The following is a 25,719-nucleotide window of genomic DNA, read 5'->3' on the forward strand; positions in this document are numbered from 1 at the left end:
TGCAACAAATATTAACATATCACTACAATTCATAATCTGCATTGACTAATTGTAGCTATGCTGTAGGACTAGTTATGCAATATGAAAATATAGGCTTATCTAATAGGCTACTGGAATGTTCTAGACTAAACTTTAAAAAAAATAAGATAAGATTATTAAAAGGGCTGTAGATGATGCGTTCTTTAGGGGAAATCCTGTCTTCCTGTGTATCAAGGGAAATGTTGAAATATATCAATGTATCATTATTATAATATAGGCCTATCTTATCACATATGAAAGTCATTTATTTGATCCTTAATGAAACAAATGAATCACTGGATAGACTACTCGTTCACTTCAACCCGCAGGTGAAGAATTGCAGGTTGCGTTTTGGTGGCAAGATAAATAACTTAGATTTATTGAAATAAATGTATTTTTTCTCAAAATTGTGGCATTCTGTTTGCCCTACCATTATATAAACTCCAAACACAGAAATTATAAATGGCCATGGTGCAACATTTCCAACAGTTCCAAATCGCCAGTTTATTCTTTACATTCTGCTTTAGCGTTTTACGACTTTTCCCAAGGAATAATGCACTTTTATCAACGATAAGAATGCGCGGAAGAGAACAAAACCAGCTAACGTTTCGGTTTAATTTGTGTGTCCTGGATTCTGGAAAGCCTGTGCGCGCGCTTAGTAAATGGAGCACTAAACGGCCTGAATTTGGCAACAGTGTTCCTCGATCACGGGGGGGTCAACTATTCCTCTCCTACCCCACAAAGTGCCAACGAGACTGGCATTTATAAAGAAAAGTAGAAGTGCTGCACCTTTGCGCAGCGGCCGCCTTTAGCTGAACGGTCCCCTCTGAGTGCACAAAGGCAGCTGCTGGAGGAACTGTTCAGCGCGAGAGACGAGCGCTGAGAGGCGTAATAAACAACCTCCGGCTAGCTACAGACAGGGACGCGGACTCGAAGTAGCTCCCCGGCCCAAGCCCGTAGCTTTACTCAGTGAAACCGGATTCCATCGTCAGGTTAAGACTTCTACAGGTAAGAACTATTCTTAACACATTTATATTCGCCCTAAATGTCTGATCGAAGACCTGGAACGCGTTATGGAAGCGTAAAAGCCCTCGCCTTGGCTCCCCGAACGTGGTTGTTTTTGCAGAAAATGGCGTCATCCTTCTCTTGTTCTGCCTGTCCATGGAGGGGAGAGGAATTGGTTTCGGCGACTCAAACTCGCCCTTAAATAATATTTCCAGGGCCTCAAATACGATGATAGTTACAACTAGATGTATTTAGTCATATTTCATTGCTAAAATTAGATTTGTTGGTAAAATCTAGTCGTTATAAAGACGCGCAAAGCCGGAAGGGTCACCGGTCTGTGCGCCAAGCTGCTTCTTGGAAAAGGTGGCACAGAGCCGCAAAGCGCAGCGTTTTACTTTCGTAATATCGTCCATTCGGGAGAGTCTTTACAAAGCCAAATATCTGAGAGTGGTTTAGGGATTTCCCTAAAATGGTGAAGGATGTGTTTATGTTAGTGTTGTACGTTCTCTTTGTATTTATTTTGTATGGGTTAGCCCGTTTTTACGCCGCACTCCCCTGCCATGCTGCAAAATGTAGAAGGGGCCTCTCTTTTACGGCTTGAAAGGTGCATTTTGTACTTGGCTCCTGCTTTGATCAAGTTAAGCTGGTCTTTTGTTGCTCAAAATACTGGCGTTTTGAGGCTGACAATATAACCGTGTAAAGGAGATTTTCGGGGATAATGGAGCAATGCAAATCGTGCCATGAGAAGGGTAAAATGTCCTGCGCTCTGGCTTCCAGATTGCCAGTGAGGACAGCCTGAATAAAATGGTCCTTTGGAACGTCACGTAGTTAGCACAAAACTGGGGAAGTTCAGTGCTGCGCAACGATATGCTGCTTTGCACATGTCCATTCCCGCAACGTCAACAGACGGCCTACTATCTCAAAATGTCGAGATACTACGCCAAAACAATTAGATACCTAAGTCCAATTGTTTAGATACTATCTCAATATGTTCAGATACTACTTCGAAATATTGAGATAGGCCTACATAAATCAACATTTTGAGATACTACGTTGACATTTCGAGATATAGCCTATATAGGATGATTCTTAGAAAAAAAAGTTGTATTGTCACATACACCGGATAGGTGCAGTGAAATGTTTTACAGGGTCAGCCATAGTAGTACAGCACCCCTGGAGCAAATTATGGGTAAATGCCTTGCTCAAGGGCACATATTTTTCACCTTGTCTGCTTGGGTGTTCAAACCAGCGACCTTTCAGTTACTGGTCCAAAGCTCTAACAGCTAGCCTATGTGCTGCCCCAGAGTGAAGAGCACAGAGTTTCATTTACATTACATTTACGTCATTTAGCAGACACTCTTATCCAGAGCGACTTACAAATTGGACAGTTCATACATATTCATCATGGTCCCCCCGTGGGAATTGAACCCTGGTCCCCCGTGGGAATTGAACCCACAATCCTGGCGTTGCAAGCGCCATGTTCTACCAACTGAGCCACAGGGGACCAGTTTCCCCTGATCTGGTAGGCAAACCTAACTAGGTAAAACTCCTGACCCTAGTTGTAGGGTATGATCTGGTAATAAATCAACTGTGAAACAGTTTTATATGGACTATGATGGGACCAACATTTTTTCTAATCAGGTCATATTTTTTATTACATTTTTTCTATGGGCCTCAGTTGAGGTTTGAAACATACAAAACGCTGTCAAACTGCAGCAAACTTGTACTTGTTCATATGAATTATAGATTTTTAAATGAACTAATGGGAAGTCCTTTACACAGACAGAGACAACTGCAGTTGGACAATAAAACTAACAGGGTTGCATCACGTAGACCTTTTCATGTGTAAATGAAGAGTTAATCACACAGCATGTCATCACTGTTGTGTTGATTGAATCATTCCAATCAATCATTTTGAATTGAACATGTCTAGGTAGCCTAGCCAGCTAAAGTTAGCATATAAACATTTACATTTACATTACATTTAAGTCATTTAGCAGATGCTCTTATCCAAACCAAATGTGTGCTGTAGTGGTGGTTGTTAGCTGCGGTTGTTATCAGTACCCACTGGGCACAGACGTCAATTCAACTTCTATTCCATGTTGGTTCAACGTCATTTCAACAACGTTGATTCAACCAGTGTGTGCACAGTGGGTAGGCTACAGTTGATCAGACTGAAGCACCCGAGGAATTGTGCACGAGTTGACAAATCAGTCTAAACGACAGTAGGCTACTATGTCCCATCTTTTCAATGCTTTTTGTTCAATATTTGTTATTAAACCAAATCAAAAGTGATAAGGCAAATGCCAGCTGACCTTTCGTTTGCTGGTGGCCCTGCTGTGCCGATCTCTGCAACGTGGATAGATGGAAATCGCCACACAATACTACAAATAAAGAAACATTTCCTATATATGTATGATCCATCTCAAAATGTTGATGTAGGTATCTCTCAAAATGCTGAGATGGTAGACTTAAAAAAAAAAAATTGGTGGCGGGAATGGGCTTCCATATATATCGGCAGCTGCGGAAACCACCTGTGTTTCGCCACAATATTTTTTGGCGAACCTTTTGTAAATACTTGGGGACTTTTGGAGAAAAGAGCACACAATACAGTATTCATGCAGCCCTTTATCCGGGCGCCCGTATGGTCTATGTATGAATGCAGTCCCAAGTTCCACTCCTCTCTATCGTCAGCTGCATGCGTCCTAGCAGAACGTAGCCAAGTGCTGGCTACCATAGATCCATGTTTAGCGAGGTCACTCGCTTTCCACGTCTTGTGTACACATCGTATAAGTCCGCTGTGTCATTTCGCGCCGATTGGAATGTATTGTGTTGATTGGGCCATCATATTCAAATCGTAACAATATCCAGACTGGCTACTGCACCCGTTCGCTCTCGGTGCACAATTTATTAAATTGGGCTGGCGAGTTATGCAACGAATCCTAACATAACATGCTGGCTAGTGGCTATTGGCATCGCCACATAGCCACTAGGGGGGGGGGGGGGGGGGGGGGGGGGGGTGGTGTTATAGTTTTAAATGCGGGTTGAATAGTCATCCAGCCACACTGAATTAGATATGTCAAATTTGCAATTCACAAGTGGCATTTGCGTCACAGCCCGCGGCCCTCGCACGCCCATGGGATATGGAGTTGCTAATGGTGACTGCTACCCGCTGAAAGATAACTATAAACCAAACGCCAACAATCAATGCGCGCTCGCTAGTGGAGACGAGTTGCAAATTGGAGATGTAATGGAACAGTGTAGGCATCGTTTTATGGTATTTTATTTTACAGGATTGGCAAAATTTCTTCCCCCTTGCGTGGAATGCGTAAGGGGATGGTGGCTGGCAGGCTCACAGGGACTTTTGTTAGTCAGCGAGGGCAGTTCACTTCGTCCTTCATGTTTGACGAGACCCATTGTGGAGTCGCTGGTGTCGATATCTCGCGACTTCTCAAAATATGGATATATTTTTTCCACTGTATGGTAAACGTACCAAAACATTTTGTTCGACCGTAAAGCACTTACGAATAGCGCACACATTAAATTGTAGATAAGGAATCATAAAAATAAGGCATCGTTTTTGATTAAAGCGGGGGAAACGCAGTGCCATTTCTGGTTTCGTCCCGAGTGGGGCGTATTATCCAACTGAACGTTTGGTTTTGTTATTGCGCCCCGTTGGGCACTGCGCATGTTAGTTACACTTGTCTCGGGTGATTTTCTGCTTTCAAACAAAAAGTTGTATTTTATTTTCTCATTGACTTTAAAATGAAAATTATCTGAATGCATTTGAATTTGACCATATTGTGGAGATGAGTGACATATTTTGGTAATGTTGGGTTATGATTTTAAAGTATAGGCCTAAACAGTGCCCACTTTAGAAACTGATTTCTAGCCCATTTTAAGAAGACTAGCCGAGGGCAAGAGAAAGTGTGCCTATATAATGCTATTATGATGTATATTTTTGGTCAAATTCTTCTTCAGATGAATTAAAATCACCAGGAGAGGGTTGCCTAACAACCGAATGTAAACATCCAAGGCCAGCCTATTGTCATGGTTAGATAGGGTTTAGATTGATTAAGTTGAGAATCACTCACTGTAAGGGCAGACCTGAGTTATGGTGTGCTGATGGTCTGTCTAGTGGGTGTGACTGAGGACAGCAGCCAGTCTCCACGTGAGGTTATAGTGTCTCACACTGGTTACAACGTGAACAGAGGCATCCGTTCTTTATTCCAGCACTTATACACTCATCCCTTTCACACAGAAATAATTGCTGTGAACTTTCCCGTCATTTCTTCATTCAATTATTTTCACTGCCTACTGCCTAGCTGCTGCAGTCTTGCGCAGGTGTGGGTTCAGTACTTTCAGTACTTTGTACAGCTTATCAGGCGACGTTAAAGGGGCAATCTGCAGTTCAAAAATAAATAACACATCAATGACCCCCGCCACGGATTCGGTGAATAGCTTAGGGATGAGGCTGGAGAAATGTACCCACTCTTAAAATAATAAACAAAGCTATGGGTGCAAGGACTGACCATCCATGAGAACATCATAAAAAAAAAAATTAAAAAAATGTTTTAACCATGTTTTGAAGCTATACAGTGTTTGTCTACAAAACATTGTTAACTAGCAAAGGAGTAAAACTTATATTTTGGTTTCTGATGGGGTAAGACAATTCAGCTAACTAAGGTCATGATGTATTTGAGTTATATTCTTCAAGAATCAATGGGACATTTGTATGTCCTGAATTTAAACGCAAAACAAAATAAATGACGTAGCAATCACAGATTTCCCCTTTAAATGACTCTGGTGAGTTTGTTCTGGTAGCAGTGTCTGTCTCTACAGGCCCACTGATAAATACACACTTCATCATATTACCTGAGTAGGAACAACTACTTCTGTCTCTGTCTCCATGGAAACGCCTGAGCGTGTTACCAAGTCTTCATCATCAGGTCACCTCTCTGATGATGGCTGCATGTTTTCTGATGAGCCTCACGACTTTGGATTGACTCCAGTGATACCCGGCCGTTCTGTCTGATGCTGTCAGAGAGCATTACCGCTGAACTCTTCACTGAACATGTTCTTCTATTTCTCCCCGCTCTGAAACGGCGATGACTATCTTCCTCCCAATGCGTTAGGCTAGTTTCGGAAGAATAGAAATCTGAAAACTAGTTTTGATCATATCTGTGCAAATTGAGGACAGGTACACCGACTTAAACCAAAACATTTGCAAAGTGCCTTACAGTAACCTAAAGTGAGTCAGCAAGCACTAGCACAGTGACCAGGAAAAACTACCTGGAAGGAAGTTAGTTTGAGAGGAACCAGACTCAGGACATGGGGGTTGACTCTTCAGGCAGTAGTGCTAGAATCAAATAGTTACTGTGGCGTCTTCTTTGACATGACTTCCAAAACATGGACTTTGTCACCACCTGGTGGTCAGTACGTGCTACAGTCAGAGATGGTACCGTTAATCAACTTCACAGTGCATTGAAATATAATGTGTGTATGGGGGGGGGGGGGGGGGGGCAAATGGTTTGGGCAGTCTCTGATAGAGGCACACACACAAACAGACTATTTTCTTGGAATAATACATGAAGACTTGGAAGTGTGCTGACAGTCAGGCAGGGGGATGTGATGGATGGAACTGCACTAGCCTGGGACCACCACTAGAGGGGGCTTTACCTCTATTTTCACCTCTGTGACAGCAACTAAACATGGTTTGGTGATGATGGAAAACACCAACACACACACACACACACACACACACACACACACACACACACACACACACACACACACACACTGAAACATGGGCTCATTCCAGTGTTGTTGCAGGTGTTTGGGTAGAGAGAGAGCAGCATGGTGAAGGCCAAATCCGCTCCGAGGAAGACCTCTCAGCAACACACGAAGGTAGAGACAAGACAGTTTCCCCCCTCAACCTCAGTATATATCCTACCAGTACACGGTCCCAATAGAACCCCAAATATATACTATCCCCTCCTCTCCTAAACAATAGCCCCTCACCCCCAGTGTACTATGTTTATATCCTGACTCCCAATCTACACACACCAGGAGAGTCCTCTCAGTGGTTCAGGTACCATCCCTGCACTCGTTCCTTTTTCCAGCCCACTCTGTCTTCCCCTTTTCCTTTTCACAGCGTCTGTCATACAGTAGTTAAGTACAGACCGTCTTCCTCACTGTTTACTCATCACTCAGAGAGATGACAAGTTCTGTCTCTCTCTCTCTCTCTCTCCTCAGACTTACAGGGCCTTCAGAAAGTATTCAGAGGGGAGGGGAGAGAGAGAGAGAGAAGCCAAAGGCCAGTGTAGAGTCCCTTATCTCTGACAGCCTAGTGTGTGTGTGTTAGCTGGGTGTGCAGGGAACCATCTCCATCACCCCGGAGAGAGAAACCGAGAGACAGACAGGCGAGAGTCTCACCCAGCCAGTAGTGGAACCACCACCCACCCTTATCAGACCCAACCAAACAATGCTGTGTCGAGATCAGCAACAGCACCGCTGAGCAAATAGCGTTTGGCATAATGATTCATTAGGTATCTTTACTCAGACCAATTATGCAGCGATGGAAGCAGTTCCGTAGCGCCGTGTACAGTATTTCTGTCTCTCCTATATCGGTATGGTTCTCCTATAACACGTATAGCGCTGGTGTTACACAGGCTAGTAGTAGAGTGTCTGTAGATGTACAGGTAACTGCCAAAATAAAGGAAACACCAACATAGAGTGTCCTATTAGGGCATTGGGGCACCACGAGCACAACCAGAACAGCTTTAAACCCCCTGTGCTCCTCTGAGACCTCTCTTTCAAAGTAACCGAGATCTTTTCTAGCCATGGTAGTCCAAATAATGGGCAACTGGTCATTTTTATATATCGCCCGTAGGCAAGATGGGATGTTAGTTGCTTAATTAAGTCAGGAACCACACCTGTGTTGAATCACCCGCTTTCAATATACTTTGTATCCCTCATTTACTCGTGTTTCCTTTATTTTGGCAGTTACCTGTACTTCTTTTTCTAACTCCGCACCCCACACCCTCTGTCCCAGTGTTTCCCTGACCATTGTATAGCCCCGGAATGTCTGTGAGGTTTAAAAGGTCAACTTCACCCTTCTCTCTGTCTCTCTCTGTCTCTCTCTGTCTCGCTCTCTCTCTCTCTCTGTCTCTCTCTCTGTCTGTCTCTCTCTCTGTCTCTCTCTCTCTCTGTCTCTCTCTGTCTCTCTCTGTCTCTCTCTGTCTCTCTCTGTCTCTCTCATCGCTCTCTCTCTGTCTCTCTCTCTCTGTCTCTCTGTCTCTCGCTCTCTCTCTGTCTCTCTGTCTCTGTCTCTCTCTGTCTGTCTGTCTCTCTCTCTGTCTCTCTCTTTCTGTCTCTCTCTCTCTCTGTCTCTCTCTCTGTCTCTCTCTCTCTCTGTCTCTCTCTCTCTCTCTCCGTCTCTGTCTCTGTCTGTCTGTCTACGTATCAGAGTTCCAGCAGGATGGAAGTGGAGATGGAGGAGATCCTCCAGGACGAGCCCCAACCTGAACCTGAGAGCCATGTTACCAGAGACCAGTGCTGCCAGACAGACGAGCCACAGCCCAGCAGCCCTAACCCAATGACTGACCTTAACCCTGGCCCTGACGCAGCCCCCAGGACACCAGGTAAGACTGCCCACTTGTCTACACCAACCTACCGTTAGTTTGATTGCAGTCCTTCAAACACACTGTGGAGCACTAGATACAATATATTTATTCAGTCATTGTTGGCCAGTCTGTCCTGACTGAGGAGAGGAGAGTGGCTGAGGAGACTGGGAGAGGAGAGTGGCTGAGGAGACTGGGAGAGGAGAGTGACAGAGGAGACTGGGAGAGGAGAGTGACAGAGGAGACTGGGAGAGGGACCGAGGCCGGGGAGACTGGGAGAGGGACCGAGGCCGGGGAGAGGGACCGAGGCTGGGGAGAGGAGAGGGACCGGAGAGAGGAGAGGGACCGGGGAGAGGAGAGGGACCGGGGAGAGGAGAGGGACCGAGGCCGGGGAGAGGAGAGGGACCGAGGCCGGGCAGAGGAGAGGGGCCGGGGAGAGGAGAGGGACCGGGAAGAGGAGAGGAGCCGGGGAGAGGAGAGGGACCGGGGAGAGGAGAGGGACCGAGGCCGGGGAGAGGAGAGGGACCGAGGCCGGGGAGAGGAGAGGGACCGGGGAGAGGAGAGGGACCGAGGCCGGGGAGAGGAGAGGGACCGGGGAGAGGAGAGGGACCGAGGCCGGGGAGAGGAGAGGAGAGGGGCCGGGGAGAGGAGAGGGGCCGGGGAGAGGAGAGGGGCCGGGGAGAGGAGAGGGGCCGGGGAGAGGAGAGGGACCGGGAAGAGGAGAGGGACCGGGAAGAGGAGAGGGACCGAGGCCGGGGAGAGGAGAGGGACCGGGGAGAGGAGAGGGACCGAGGCCGGGGAGAGGAGAGGGACCGGGGAGAGGAGAGGAGAGGGACCGAGGCCGGGGAGAGGAGAGGGACCGGGGAGAGGAGAGGGACCGAGGCCGGGGAGAGGAGAGGGACCGGGTAGAGGAGAGGAGAGGAGAGGGACCGGGTAGAGGTGAGGAGAGGGACCGGGTAGAGGAGAGGAGAGGGACCGGGTAGAGGAGAGGAGAGGGACCGGGTAGAGGAGAGGAGAGGGACCGGGTAGAGGAGAGGAGAGGGACCGGGTAGAGGAGAGGAGAGGGACCGGGTAGAGGAGAGGAGAGGAGAGGGACCGGGTAGAGGAGAGGAGAGGGACCGGGTAGAGGAGAGGAGAGGGACCGGGTAGAGGAGAGGAGACGAGAGGGACCGGGTAGAGGAGAGGAGAGGGACCGGGTAGAGGAGAGGAGAGGAGAGGGACCGGGTAGAGGAGAGGAGAGGAGAGGGACCGGGTAGAGGAGAGGAGAGGGACCGGGTAGAGGAGAGGAGAGGGACCGGGTAGAGGAGAGGAGAGGGACCGGGTAGAGGAGAGGAGAGGGACCGGGTAGAGGAGAGGAGAGGGACCGGGTAGAGGAGAGGAGAGGGACCGGGTAGAGGAGAGGAGAGGGACCGGGTAGAGGAGAGGAGAGGGACCGGGGAGAGGAGAGGGACCGGGGAGAGGAGAGGGACCGGGTAGAGGAGAGGAGAGGGACCGGGTAGAGGAGAGGAGAGGGACCGGGTAGAGAAGAGGAGAGGGACCGGGTAGAGGAGAGGAGAGGAGAGGCACCGGGTAGAGGAGAGGAGAGGCACCGGGTAGAGGAGAGGAGAGGGACCGGGTAGAGGAGAGGAGAGGGACCGGGTAGAGGAGAGGAGAGGGACCGGGTAGAGGAGAGGAGAGGGACCGGGTAGAGGAGAGGAGAGGGACCGGGTAGAGGAGAGGAGAGGGACCGGGTAGAGGAGAGGAGAGGGGCCGAGGAGAGGAGAGGAGAGGGACAAAATAAGTATTTTTTGGTTTGTGAACTACAGTAAATGAAGTGGATTTGTACTACACAGAAACACATGATTTTACATATACATTGAATTATCTTCATGGTGATGTATCCTAGGTACACAAAGGTAGAAATATGCAATATCTTACTTTTCATATTTGGGTACACTGGCTATTATTTTAATGCTCTCAGACCCCAAACAAATATAAAATTAGGTTGGACCGGACCAATTATGAAACAACAGACATCTATGTTTCACAAGTTTGGACGTCAAAGTACAGCACAGAACAGAACAGTAGAGTATAGTTCAGTACAATAGAGTTCAGTACAGTTTATTCAGTACAGTACATTAGTGTGCTCAACTCTGGTGTGGTCTACTGTGTACTGTACTGAATTCTACTGTACATTACTGGACTCTACTGTTCTTATCTATACTCAACTGTGCTATACTGTGCTCTCCTAACTTGTGAAACATGGACGTCAATGATTAGTTCAGATTAGTTGACTCGACCAAATCTGAATAATCCTGGACGTCTATTGGGCCGAGTGAAGGCTGGTCGGGACTCATGAATATGTCTACCGTTACTTATTACTTTTGGGAACGTTCATTATCCTTCTGGTCACGAGGGAGAAAATATCTTCCAGATATGTGGAGTTTTGGTAACAGTTGAAGGTACAAGGGGAAACTAAATATAAGTGTTTGATATTAGTTGGCAGGGACTTCAACATGATTGTGTTTTGATCATAGATGTTCTCTAAGACCCATTTCCCATCTGTTTGACCAGAAATCAAAGCCTTTCTTATTCCTAGTATTTAGGTTAGAAAATGGTTGGGGAGGGGAACAGAAATAGACTCTTAGCTTTCATTCGACACCCGATTGAACATGCTCCTATTGACCTCTCATGTTGGTAGTCGTGGCTCCTTTTACATGGAAATGCCCGGAAGCAATATGGCCGAAGCCTGTCCAGATCTTTCACGTCAGATGAAGGGGAGGAGAAGAGGAAAGGAAGATATGCTGGAGTATTGACGTGCAGCCGGAGACAGAGGGCCTCAGTCAAGGGCCCAATCCCAAATGGACCCCTATGCACTTGTGGAGATCTGAGAGGATTTGACAGGTGTAAGCAATATGGCAATAGCTTCCACCTTGCCCTCGGATATTCTAGGTGGACGTTTCACCGTATTTCTTAGGGGTCCATTTGGGATTGGGCCCTACTCTGTAAATATAGAGCCCAATAACTGTAGAGAACATGTGAAGTATCTGTTGCATCAACTCTGTCTGTGGCATAAAATTCACACACACACACACATATTCCCTGTTTGTCCGGCTCTAGCGGGGCGGAAGGGGTGAACTGGGGTGTATTCATTACGGAAACCGTTAAGAACCAAACGGATGCAAACAGAGCAAACGGAGCAAAACTGGGAGGGACCTAACTGAATTATTCCAATAGGAACTCGTTTGCGTTTTCCGTTTGGAGTAAACGCAACAGACGAAACGTTTTGCGACAGAATGGGCGTAATGATTACTCCCGTGTTTGGTGCTGGCTGTGTCGGCGCGTCTGATTGGTCACCATCTGACCCCGGGCTATAGGGGCGGTCAGATTAAACCAGTACCCGGGGAGGGGCCTACACACACACACACACACACACACACACACACACACACACACACACACACACACACACACACACACACACTCTCATTGACACACACACACACACACACACACACACACACACACACACTCTCTCTCTCATTCACACACACACACACACACACACACACACACACACATACACTCTCTCATTGACACACACACACACACACACACACACACACACACACACACACACACACACACACACACACACACACACACACACACACTCTCATTGACACACACACACACACACACACACACACACACACACACACACACACACACACACACACACACACACACACACACACACACACACACACACACTCTCTCTCTCATTCACACACACACACACACACACACACACACACACACACACACACACACACACACACACATACACTCTCTCATTGACACACACACACACACACACACACACACACACACACACACACACACACACACACACACACACACTCCGTGGCTGGGGGCAGAGTGAAGTGTTGTATTGAAGTGTGTGACCTTTGCAGGGTACTGCGTGGAGCCAGGCGACCCTCCTCTGTTGCAGCAGCAGCTCCAGACCTCCAAGTCAGGCATCCAGCAGATCATAGAGGTCTTCCGCTCAGGTAACATCTAGTCATGCTACTCGGAGAGCACGGAGGTCTTTTTAATTAGGAACCACAGTCATACGTTTTGTTATGAAACATGATTCAAGTGCAACAGCTGGCTTCTGCTCCTTCAATGTTTGCACATCTGAATGAAAAATAGTGATCGCTCCTCCACCAAACCATATGTATTTAATTACACCTCTCATAGTCCCTCAGGTATGCAAACACCGAAGGGTTGTAGGCTCTAGGAGTTGATGATCGACCAGTCCTATTTGTCCTGTCTGTCTGTATCCGCCAGCGCTCTCTAACACTGCCCCCTGGTGTTGTGTATGTGTAGGTACTGCCCAGCTGAAGCACATGCTGCTGAATGAGGTGGACACCATCTTTGAGTGTAAGACATGTCGCAGCTTGTTCCGGGGGCTGCCCAACCTCATCACCCACAAAGAGTACTACTGCCTCACCAGACTGTCCAAGCCCGACGGTAAGTGGCTACACCTCTCTAAGACTCTCTCTTGTTCTCTCTGTCTGTCTCTCTCCCTCTTTGTCAATGCTTGTCTCCCGCTTAATGCTTGTCTCTTTTTTTTCTCTGTCACTCACCTTACTCACTCACTCACCCATTTTACTCACTCACTCACTCACTTTACTCACTCACTCACTCACTTTACTCACTCACTCACTCACTTTATTCACTCACTCACCCACTTTACTCACTCACTCACCCACTTTACTCACTCACTCACCCACTTTACTCATTCACTCACCCACTTTCTCACTCACTCACTCACTCACTTTATTCACTCACTCACCCACTTTACTCACTCACTCACCCACTTTACTCACTCACTCACCCACTTTACTCACTCACTCACCCACTTTATTCACTCACTCACTTTATTCACTCACTCACCCACTTTACTCACTCACTCACCCACTTTACTCACTCACTCACCCACTTTACTCATTCACTCACCCACTTTCTCACTCACTCACTCACCCATTTTACTCACTCACTCACTCACTTTACTCACTCACTAACCCATTTTACTCACTCACTCACCCACTTTACTCACTCACCCACTTTACTCACTCACTTTACTCACTCACTCACCCATTTTACTCACTCACCCATTTTACTCACTCACCCACTCACTTTACTCACTCACTCACCCATTTTATTCACTCACTCACCCACTTTATTCACTCACTCACTTTACTCACTCACTCACCCACTTTATTCACTCACTCACTCACCCACTTTACTCACTCACTCACCCACTTAATCACTCACTCACCCACTTTACTCACTCACTCACCCACTTTACTCACTCACTCACCCACTTTACTCACTCACTCACCCACTTTACTCACTCACCCACTTTACTCATTCACTCACCCACTTTACTCATTCACTCACCCACTTTACTCACTCACTCACCCACTTTACTCACTCACTCACTCACTCATGGTCTTCGTTGGTCTACACTCACTCTCTCTCTTTGTCTCTCTCTATATCTCTCCATGTCTTTGTCTCTCTCTCTGTCTCTCCATGTCTCTCTCTGTCTCTCCATGTTTCTCTCTCTCTGTCTCTCTCTGTCTCTCTCTCCATGTCTGTCTCTGTCTATCTCTCCATGTCTCTGTCTCTCTCTCTCTCTCCATGTCTCTGTCTCTCCATGTCTCTCTCTCCCTCTCCATGTCTCTGTCCCTCTCCATGTCTCTCTTTCTCTCTCTCCATGTCTCTGTCTCCCTCCCTTTCCATGTCTCTGTCTCCCTCCCTTTCCATGTCTCTGTCTCCCTCCCTCTCCATGTCTCTCTCTCCATGTCTCTGTCTCTCTCTCCATGTCTCTGTCTCTCTCTCCATGTCTCTGTCTCTCTCTCCATGTCTCTGTCTCTCTCTCCATGTCTCTGTCTCTCTCCATGTCGCTCTCTCTGTCTCTCCATGTCTATGTCTCTCTCTCTCTGTCTCTCCATGTCTCTGTCTCTCTCTCTCTCTCTCCTTGTCTCTCTCTCCATGTCTCTGTATCTCCATGTCTCTGTCTCTCTCTCTCCATGTCTCTGTCTCTCTCTCTCTCTCTCCATGTCTCTGTCTCTCTCTCCATGTCTCTGTATCTCCATGTCTCTGTCTCTCTCTCCATGTCTCTGTATCTCCATGTCTCTGTCTCTCTCTCTCTGTCTCTCCATGTCTATGTCTCTCTCTCTCTGTCTCTCCATGTCTCTGTCTCTCTCTCTCTCTCTCCATGTCTCTGTCTCTCTCTCCATGTCTCTGTATCTCCATGTCTCTCTCTCCATGTCTCTCCATGTCTCTGTCTCTCTCTCTCCATGTCTTTGTCTCTCTCCATGTCTTTGTCTCTCTCCATGTCTCTGTCTCTCTCTCCATGTCTCTGTCTCTCTCTCCATGTCTCTGTCTCTCTCTCCATGTCTCTGTCTCTCTCTCCATGTCTCTCTCTCCATGTCTCTGTCTCTCCATGTCTCTGTCTCTCCATGTCTCTGTCTCTCTCTCCATGTCTCTGTCTCTCTCTCTCTGTCTCTGTCTCTCTCTCTCTGTCTCTGTCTCTCTCTCCATGTCTCTGTCTCTCTCCATGTCTCTGTCTCTCTCTGTCTATCCATGTCTCTGTCTCTCTCTCCATGTCTCTGTCTGTCTCTCTCTCCATGTCTCTGTCTCTCTCTCCATGTCTCTGTCTCTCTCTCCATGTCTCTCTCTCCATGTCTCTGTCTCTCCATGTCTCTGTCTCTCCATGTCTCTGTTTCTCCATGTCTCTGTCTCTCTGTCTCTGTCTCTCTCTCCATGTCTCTGTCTCTCTCCATGTCTCTGTCTCTCTCTGTCTATCCATGTCTCTCTCTCTCTCTCCATGTCTCTGTCTGTCTCTCTCTCCATGTCTCTGTCTGTCTCTCTCTCCATGTCTCTGTCTGTCTCTCTCTCCATGTCTCTGTCTCTCTCTCCATCTCTCTGTCTGTCTCTCTCTCCATGTCTCTGTCTGTCTCTCTCTCCATGTCTCTGTCTGTCTCTCTCTCCATGTCTCTGTCTGTCTCTCTCTCCATGTCTCTGTCTGTCTCTCTCTCCATGTCTCTGTCTGTCTCTCTCTCCATGTCTCTGTCTCTCTCTCCATGTCTCTGTCTCTCTCTCCATCTCTCTGTCTGTCTCTCTCCATCTCTCTGTCTGTCTCTCTCTCCATGTCTCTGTCTCTCTCTCCATGTCTGTCTCTCTCTCCATGTCTCTGTCTGTCTCTCTCTCCATGTCTCTGTCTCTGTCTCTCTCCATGTCTGTCTCTCCATGTCTGTCTCTCTCTCCATGTCTCTGTCTCTCTCTCTCCATGTCTTTGTCTCTCTCCATGTCTTTGTCTCTCTCCATGTCTCTGTCTCTCTCTCCATGTCTCTGTCTCTCTCTCCATGTCTCTGTCTCTCTCTCCATGTCTCTGTCTCTCTCTCCATGTCTCTGTCTCTCTCTCCATGTCTCTTTCTCTCCATGTCTCTTTCTCTCCATGTCTCTGTCTCTCCATGTCTCTGTCTCTCCATGTCTCTGTCTCTCTCTCTCTCCATGTCTCTGTCTCTCTCCATGTCTCTGTCTCTCTCTGTCTATCCATGTCTCTGTCTCTCTCTCCATGTCTCTGTCTGTCTCTCTCTCCATGTCTCTGTCTGTCTCTCTCTCCATGTCTCTGTCTGTCTCTCTCTCCATGTCTCTGTCTGTCTCTCTCTCCATGTCTCTGTCTCTCTCTCCATCTCTCTGTCTGTCTCTCTCCATCTCTCTGTCTGTCTCTCTCTCCATGTCTCTGTCTGTCTCTCTCTCCATGTCTCTGTCTGTCTCTCTCTCCATGTCTCTGTCTGTCTCTCTCTCCATGTCTCTGTCTGTCTCTCTCCATGTCTCTGTCTCTCTCTCCATGTCTCTGTCTCTCTCTCCATCTCTCTGTCTGTCTCTCTCCATCTCTCTGTCTGTCTCTCTCTCCATGTCTCTGTCTCTCTCTCCATGTCTGTCTCTCTCTCCATGTCTCTGTCTGTCTCTCTCTCCATGTCTCTGTCTGTCTCTCTCCATGTCTGTCTCTGTCTCTCTCACTGTCTCTCCATGTCTCTGTCTCTCTCCATGTCTCTGTCTCTCTCTATGTCTCTGTCTCTCTCTATGTCTCTCTCTCTCTCCATGTCTCTGTCTCTCTCTCTCTCCATGTCTCTGTCTCTCTCTCTCTCCATGTCTCTGTCTCTCTCTCTCTCCATGTCTCTGTCTCTCTCTCTCTCCATGTCTCTGTCTCTCTCTCTCTCTCCATGTCTCTGTCTCTCTCTCTCTCTCCATGTCTCTGTTTCTCTCTCCATGTCTCTGTCTCTCTCTCTCTCTCCATGTCTCTGTCTCTCTCTCTCTCTCCATGTCTCTGTCTCTCTCTCTCTCTCCATGTCTCTGTCTCTCTCTCCATGTCTCTGTCTCTCTCTCCATGTCTCTCTATGTCTCTGCCTCTCTCTCCATGTCTCTGTCTCTGTCTGTCTCTCCATGTCTCTGTCTCTCTCTCTCTGTCTCTCTCTCTCTCTCTTTATGTCTCTCTGTCTCTCTCTCTCTCTCCATGTCTCTCTCTCTCCCTAATGTAGTCGGTCCCTTTCTCTCCTCTCCTCCTATACTCTAACTGAATTCTCTTTCATGCTCCAGCCTCTGTCTTTGATCCAGCCTCAATATCCACTACTCTTCCATTCTCTATGACATCTGTCTATATCTAGAAATACAAGTCATCTAGGAAATCCTCTGTTATCTCATCTGTGTACTGAACTAGTGATCATATAAGGACAAAAAAGACCATGTCTGTGAAAACACAAAGATATGTTCAATTGGTATTTAATGATGTGGTTGAAACGTGTTTGCTGTTGCCAGTGTGCTCATTACATATCTTATTTGGAAACTGAAAAAAGGAGTGTGTTTTTGTTTTCTCCCTTTGGCAAGTTTGAAAATGTTCCTTCTCTCGGAATGTTCCTTAGTGGTGTGACGCCTCTAGGCTCAAAACCCATCACATTTGGGAGCAAATATTGGTGTCTGGTTGAGAACGTTCTCTTCCTCACGCCTTTCTCTTCCTCCTCCCTGGCCCCTTAGATCCAGTGGGCGAGGGTGACAAGCAGAGCGTGGCCATGAAGGACCTCCTGGAGGCCATCTACCCCAGGAAGGACCGTCCGGACTACGTGATGCGCCTGGAGCCAATCCAGACCTCCAATAACGCTGTGTTCCAGTTCCTGTCCTCCTCCGAGGAGCTGGCCCACTTCCCCCGGGCTCCACACACCCCGGGAGGGACCCGCACACACAGCCCTGGAGGGACCCGCACACACAGCCCTGAGCCCTGGGAGGAGCAGGGAGGGACGCCAGAGAATGGGCAGACGGGAGAGGGGGAGGAGAGGAGTGACCAGGAGGAGGAGGAGGGAGGAGAGGAGGCGGCGCAGCCCGAGGAGGAGGGGTCTACGAGCGGGGTGGGTACATACAGGAGAAAGCGTGCAAGCAGACACACACACACACACACACCGACGCTCATTGTAATACTCTCTCTCTGTCTCTCTCTCTCTAGGTGGAGGACGTTATCATCTCGTGCTGCCTGTGTGGTAAGGACTTTAACTCTCGCCGCAGCATTCGCCGCCACTGTCGCAAGATGCACCAGACCAAGCTGGAGGAGCTCCGGAAGTTCACCGAGATGCGCACCGTTCCCATCAGCCTCCTCTCCATGGTCAAAGGTCGGTCCCGCCCCTTGCACACGCCCAGCGGCAAGTCCTGCCCCGTCTGCTTCAAGTCCTTCGCCACCAAGGCCAACGTGCGGCGCCATTTTGACGAGGTGCACCGAGGCCTGCGCCGGGACACCATCACGCCGGACATCGCCACGCGCCCCGGCCAACCGCTGTCCCTGGAGGCCACGCCTCCCGGCAAGAGCGCCAACTCCTCCCCCACGAGAGGTCACACCCCAAAGAGCGGAGGAGCCGCGGGTGTTACCACCCCTCAGCCCCCCAAAGCCTCCATCGCGGTGCCCCCCGCCCCTTCTCTCCTGGCATCGGCCCTGTACAACCTGGCCTCCTGCCGCTGTCTGCTCTGCAAGAGGAAGTACAGCTCCCAGGTCATGTTAAAGAGACACATGCGCATCGTCCACAAGATCTACAACCTCAAGAACGTTAGCTCCGCCTCCATGACCACGGCCGCAACCACATCCACGGCGAGCAACAAAAACAACAGCAGCAAAACAACGACCAACACTGACAGCACCCCTAGCAACAGCACCCCTAGCAACAGCCTGAGCGTGAAAGAGGAGGCGCCGGAACCCTGGGACGACCCTGACTCCAGCCTCGCCTCGTCGCCTGGCGACACGGATAGGAAGGGCGTCGCCATGGCAACCAAGGCAGGTCAAACGATCAAAGTGGAAGAGGGTGGCGGCAGCCCCAAGACATGGACTCGTTCCACGTCCATCAACAGCACCGGTGGTACTAGTAGTGGGACTCTTGGGAGACCCTCTCAGAAGCTCTCGGTGGGGTTCGACTTCAAGCAGCTGTTCTGCAAGCTGTGCAAACGTCAGTTCAGCTCGCGCCAGAACCTCACCAAGCACATCGAGCTGCACACGGACGGCACGGACATCTTCATCAAGTTCTACCGCTGCCCGCTCTGCCGCTACGAGTCCCGCCGCAAGCGCGACGTCCTGCGCCACGTGACGGTGGTGCACAAGAAGTCGACTGGCTACCTGGCCAAGATCGTGCCCAAGCTGGAGTCGCGTGCGGTCAAGCGGCCGGCTGAGGTGGTCCTCAACTCTCCCCCCAATGCCAACAACAACAAGAGAGGAGGAACAACGGTCAAGGAGGAGGTGAACGGGTGCCACTCGGCCCCCTCTCCCCCTACGCCCCCAGTCACACGCAAACAGGAGCTCCTCAACAACTCCTCCTCCTACCCAGTCACACGCAAACAGGACCTCCTCTCCTCCACCTCCTCCTCCACTCCGGTCACTCGTAACCAGGAGAGACAGGAGAGGCAGCAGGAGGCCCAAACCGGGTCACCTGTCACCCGTAAGAACGACAAACAACACCCCGACACCCCCGCCCCGACGCCCCTCCACACGCGTCGCCATGACGCCCACCAGGAGAGCAGCAGCAGTAGCTCAGAGGTGCGTGTCACCAAGAACTTCTTGCTCCACGCGTGTGACGTGTGCGGCCGGGCCTTCGCCAAGAAACTCTACCTGGAGTCCCATAAGAGGAGCCACCGGAACGCCACGCCGCCCGGCGGCGCCAGGGCTAAGGGGGTCAGCACTCGGTCCAAGGCAATGCTCTGGTGAGCCTCACTACACATATGGTTGTCTTTGTCGATATCTTGTTGTCGAGAGAAAGAGGAAGTGATGTGTGAAATGGGTTGTTATGAAAGAGGGAGGGGTGGGGGGGGGGGACTGATAGAGATGGAGCCAGGAGAGTGGGGTTGGGGCGATATTACATCTATTGACGATGATAGACAGCCTATTTGAACTTGGTTTAGCCTATTTGAACTTGACTAGGTGGTGTACAGCAGGGCAGCACACGAGGGACATACCGAGTAATATCCTATTCCTGCTATAGCCTAGTTCAGTATGTTACATAGAGTGGAGAATTCCTCCTAATCAGAGCAAAATGTCCAGTCAGAAAATATTGTTTCTCTCTCTCTCTGTCTATGTCTATCTATGTCTATGTCTATCTATGTCTATGTCTCTCTATCTCTATGTCTATGTCTATGTCTCCCTCTCTCTCTATGTCTATATCTCTCTCTCTCTCTATGTCTATGACTATCTATGTCTATGTCTCTCTCTCTATCTCTATGTCTATCTGTATCTATGTCTCTCTCTCTCTCTATGTCTATGTCTATCTATGTCTCTCTCTCTATGTCTATGTCTATGTCTATCTATGTCTATGTCTCTCTCTATGTCTATGTCTATCTATGTCTATGTCTCTCTCTCTCTCTATGTCTCTCTCTCTCTCTCTCTATGTCTCTCTCTCTCTATGTGTATGTCTATCTATGTCTATGTCTATCTATGTCTATGTCTCTCTATGTCTATCTATGTCTCTCTCTCTCTATGTCTATGTCTATCTATGTCTATGTCTCTCTCTCTATGTCTATGTTTATCTATGTCTATGTCTCTCTCTATGTCTATCTATGTCTATGTCTCTCTCTCTATGTCTATCTATGTCTATCTATGTCTATGTCTCTCTCTCTCTATGTCTATGTCTTTCTATGTCTATGTGTCTCTATGTCTATGTCTATCTATGTCTATGTCTCTCTCTGTCTATCTATGTCTATGTCTCTCTATGTCTATCTATGTCTATGTCTATGTCTCTCTCTCTCTATGTCTATCTATGTCTATGTCTCTCTCTCTCTATGTCTGTCTATGTCTCTCTCTCTCTATGTCTATGTCTATCTATGTCTATGTCTCTGTCTCTCTATGTCTATGTCTATCTATGTCTATGTCTATGTCTCTCTCTCTATGTCTATCTATGTCTATGTCTCTCTATGTCTATGTCTATCTCTCTATATGTCTATGTCTGTCTATGTCTCTCTCTCTCTCTCTATGTCTCTCTCTCTCTCTATGTCTCTCTCTCTCTATGTCTATCTATGTCTATCTCTGTCTCTGTCTCTCTCTCGCTCTCTGTCTCTGTCTCTCTGTCTCTTTGTCTCTCTCTGTCTCTGTCTCTCTCTGTCTCTGTCTCTCTCTGTCTCTCTTTCTCTCTCTGTCTCTTTTGCCCTCAGAACAGCCTCAATTCGTCAGGGTATGGGCTCGACAATATGTCGTAAGCATTCTACAGGGATGCTGGCCCATCTCGACTCCACAGTTGTGTCAAGTTGGCTGGATGTCCTTTGGCACCTACTGCCATACCCCGTTCGAAGGCACTTAAATATTGTGTCTTGCCCATTCACCCTCTGAATGGTACACACGCACACAATCCATGTCTCAATTGTCTCAAGGCTTATAAATCCTTCTTTAACCTGTCTCCTCCCCTTCATCTACACTGATTGATGTCACCTAGATTCAACTGGTCAGTATGTCATGGAAGGAGCAGGTGTTCGTAATGCTTTGTACACATGATATGACAGCTAATCCTTATCTATCTTGCTGTTTTCAATTTCTTTGGGCTGTATTCCCTTCTCTCTCCATTTCGATAGGCATATTACTTTGGGCTAGGCTACGCTTTCATCTCAAAAAGCTGTTTGAATAGCCTAAAGACGTAAGTAGCCGGGGTAATAATGAGGGAGAACAAAAAATCAATAGCCTGTAGGAATATTGAATGGCAAGTCGAATCAAGTTTAAAGCTCACGAAGGAATAAATAATGTGTGTGATGCAGAGAAATCCCTCGACGCCAAGTGGCCAATCCTCGTGCTAGTTAAAGTTATGAACCTTGACCCATATCACAAATATTCAAACAGCCTAAGAAGGTTCGTTAAAGGTTAGTTAAAGGTTCCGCTTTCAAAAAGAATGAGTCCTTAGGCAAGGGCTATTCTCAATCACAGCTTTATGAGAGGTTGAACTAACAATATAAAGAGAGGAGGATGTGACAAATAAAACAAATGTTATCCAGGTCTGAGGACGATAGACTTTGCTTCTATCCAGCCCCTGATGTAGAACCTAGAACCTGTAGAATCTACGTCAAGACAGCCAGTTCCTCATCAGTCCACTGTCACTGTGCTCCATCATGTGCCCGACTCACAGACGCGCGCAAACCTGTTCCATGCCAAAAGTTCCACCAGAAAATAATATCTGAAAATATTTGCCTGCACTTAGCCTCTTTCGTCCAGTTGTAGCATGTGATTTCACGCTATAGTCCAACGGGGGATTTTAGCATTCTTTAGGGGGGTGGGGGGGAGTTGTCCAATAGGGGGCGATACCATCGTATGTCACGATGTTTTACGAGTACAGATGTCCTCAAGCGTTCTCCTCTCTTCACTCACTCTGTCTAGTAAAATATGGATCCTGTAGCCAGGCCCGGAAATATGGCCGAATCCGTCCTCCTCCGGGTTTACTCCCCCGGGCTCTGTGTGGTCTGTCTGAGGGCGAGCCTCTTTACCTGTGATTAAACTGTGTGTGTGTGTGTCTGTAGCTCAGTGTTAGTCACGGTGGGGTGTCAGGAGACCACAGAGAGGGGAAGAACGTTCTCTTTTAACACATTAGACATCATTGAAACCCTATTGGTCGGTCTGCTAGGACACACACACACACACACACACACACACACACACACACACACACACACACACACACACACACACACACACACACACACACACACACACACACACACACACACAGAGGCTGATTCAGGTGTCGCTTCTCCTCCAGAGAGTTGAACTTGTTTTCTCCCCTCTGGACGACTGTAGGTTTCAATCAACCGGAGCGAGCACAGACACCTGATTAAAGTGTGTGTGTGAGAGTGTCCAGACAGACAGTTGATTAGTGTGTTAGTGTTTATGTCTGGGAGGAGGCTAGTCCATGGGGTGGTGATGTTATAGCAGAGGAGAGGAAACAGAAACAGTGTTTAAACCGGCTCTAATTGACTGCCGAGCGCCTCCTAACAGCTGCTGTTGTCTCTCTCTCTCTCTCTCTCTGTCTCTCTCTCTCTCTCTCAGATCCCCAGTCTCGTCTCACTCCTGGTTCTTGGGAGCCTCCATCCTGAGAGGAGAGACTTAACGGATGAAGGAGCACCGCTAACGATGATGAAGCAAGTACCTGGACTGGAAAAGTGGTGGAAGCGAAACAGGGAGAGGGAGAGAGAGGGGAAGGGGTGAAAGAAGGGGAGACTTCCCATCCAAGGGACCAAAAGTATTGTTGGAATCCCGCACTAGAAGGAGGGATGGGAGCCAACGCGATGCCAGAGGAGTGGAGTCAGTGGACACTCAAGGAGCCATCTGTGGGGGCACTGATGCTATCACACTGCTGTGTGTAGGTTACCATCACTGTATGTACATGTAGATCCATATATATACACACACCTGAACCTGGTCTAGACCTGAGCCTGTATAAACCTTAGGGGCGGGGAGAGAAGAGGGCAGGGCTGGGAGTGCTCTTAGCACACCATAGATATCCCATATCTGACCAGTAGAGGGTGCTCCTGTTCTGCTTTATAGGATTAGATTTTAAGGTAGGGCTCTCCAACCCTGTTCCCGGAGACCTACCCTCCTGTATGTTTTCACTTTAACCCCAGAAGTATCTTACCTGATTCATCTTATGAACTAGCTAATTATTAGAATCAGGTGTGCTAGATTAGGGTTGGAGTGAAGCTACAGGACGGTGGCTCTCTAGGGACAGGGTTGGAGAGACCTCCCCTGTGTATGTTGTGAAGTTGTCCCAGCCCGAGCCAGCGGTAGTAATGTTAGTGGTTTATTTCCCCAGATCATAGTAAGCTATCCATCCACTGGGAAGGACTCCATACTAACTCAGTTCATCCAGATAGGATTTAGTTTTTCTGTCATTCCAAGAGATATGGTTTGGGTGATTAACTGACAGAGAAAGACATGTAGGTAGCTGACCAGCGATGCTCTGGCACATTGAAGAGATGGTGACCATTGATTGATTGATGAGTGGCTATGGCTGACTTTTTTTTTCACTAATTGGACTTTTGACCAATCAGATCGGCTCTAAAAAAAGCTCCGATAGGCCATTCTAATGAAACTAAAAAATAAAAAATGAATTTGGGCGTAATTTTCCCTGGAATTTCCTCTTGAATCACTGAGATTAGGATCTGTGCTTATCTATTTCATCATTATTATACTTTTTTAATCAGATATTATGCATTTGACCAACCTTTTCACAAAACTCTCATTACCGTAACAGTTTTCGAAGTCCCAAAAAGTTATATATATTTCTAATATTTGTTAATATTGCTCCCCTAATGACAGGGCCTGAGTTAAACATAACACTGAGAATTTTTATATTTCAAATGAAATTGTACAGTTATTATAAAATGAAATCCGACAACCCAATTTAAGCTCTTTAGCTGATTTGGTAATTACATTATTGAAACATGTCTTCAGACACTGTGTTTGTATGTAATAAATATTATAGTTTAATGTAAACTTAAACTAGTAATCAATTTTTATGATTTATGGACAAATGTATGATATATGTACAGCAACATAGTTTGTGTTAGGTTTTCTAAAGAAAACATTTATAATGACCTGAGAATTTACTTCGGACACGTTTCGGGAAATTAGAATTTGGGGTGAAAATGTACAAAATTCAGGGAAAATGTTACATTTACTTTCCCAATAACTAGATATCTTAGTCCTCAGAATGATAGTTAATTTTTGCAGATGCATCATGGTTTTGTAACTCAATTTGCTACAGACTTTTAAAAAAATGGTTTCATGAAAATCATGATGTGAAAAGATCCCATTGGTCAAAAAAACAATTGGTGAGAGGGAAAAAATCTGAATTTGGCTGCCTGTGTTAACATAGCCATAGTAACAGACCAAATGTACAATGTCTTGTTCAGTCAGAAAGCCATGGCACAATAGAAAAGAAACAGACCAAATTGTATTTTTCTAATGGAAAAGCTTGTTAAACTATCATATGGATGGTATAAACAATAGATATATTGGCAGATGTATAGGTGATGTATAGTTTTCGTTTGAATCTCCCTGAAAAGTAGATATATTGTATAGCCTACTGTTGGTTACATATGCTCCAGTATCTCTCAATAGTGAGCGATTTTGTTTTCCTCTATTTGTTCAAAGCACTGAAGAATCTGTTACGTTCAGACTCTCACTCATATGACTGTGTCAAAACCAGATGGTGAAATGACGTAGACAGTTTTCTCTCTTTCTTTAAAGGAGAAGATGTGTGTTTTAGCGGCACATCTGTGACCGAGCAGAAGGGAAATTAAGTGATTTTCCTTTTTAAGACTGATTTTCCTTATTTGTCATTTGCATTTAGATATAAAAGAGTGGAGACATTTTTCCAGGCCTACTAACTAACCTAAAGCACCTCCATAGTATAAGGAGAAGAGTAGATCAGTTAGGTTTTCTGTTGAAAAGAATGTAACCCATAAATCCATCCTGAAGAAATCAACTTTTACCCCAATAATAAACAGCCCAAAAGGAAAA

General features: G+C 47.3%; 1 protein-coding gene across 3 annotated transcripts; it reads left to right on the plus strand.

Annotated features, from left to right (window-relative positions):
* Positions 1-666: 666 nt before the first annotated feature.
* Positions 667-25,719, plus strand: LOC129838503 (zinc finger protein 800-like). Of its 3 annotated transcripts, XM_055905502.1 has the most exons (8): positions 667-1,026; positions 6,856-6,930; positions 8,492-8,666; positions 12,602-12,697; positions 13,017-13,160; positions 17,736-18,103; positions 18,199-19,931; positions 23,245-25,719. In XM_055905502.1, coding segments are annotated over exons 2-8 (2,568 nt in total). In that variant the 5' UTR covers positions 667-1,026; positions 6,856-6,879; the 3' UTR covers positions 23,246-25,719. The 3 variants fall into 3 exon arrangements, with proteins under 3 accessions (XP_055761477.1, XP_055761476.1, XP_055761478.1); XM_055905501.1 differs by lacking the exon at positions 23,245-25,719 and having other exon boundaries at positions 18,199-19,935; XM_055905503.1 differs by lacking the exons at positions 6,856-6,930; positions 23,245-25,719 and having other exon boundaries at positions 18,199-19,935.

This window comes from Salvelinus fontinalis, chromosome 39, assembly GCF_029448725.1.
Source record: "Salvelinus fontinalis isolate EN_2023a chromosome 39, ASM2944872v1, whole genome shotgun sequence".
In the NCBI taxonomy this organism is placed as follows: domain Eukaryota; kingdom Metazoa; phylum Chordata; class Actinopteri; order Salmoniformes; family Salmonidae; genus Salvelinus; species Salvelinus fontinalis.

Bases quoted from the DNA above. Each gene is read 5' to 3' on its own strand.
- LOC129838503 (XM_055905501.1), top strand. From the start codon at position 6,880: ATGGTGAAGGCCAAATCCGCTCCGAGGAAGACCTCTCAGCAACACACG. The intron at 6,931-8,491 runs GTAGAGACAAGA...TCTACGTATCAG, and splicing joins CCTCTCAGCAACACACGAAG to AGTTCCAGCAGGATGGAAGT. The intron at 8,667-12,601 runs GTAAGACTGCCC...TGACCTTTGCAG, and splicing joins CGCAGCCCCCAGGACACCAG to GGTACTGCGTGGAGCCAGGC.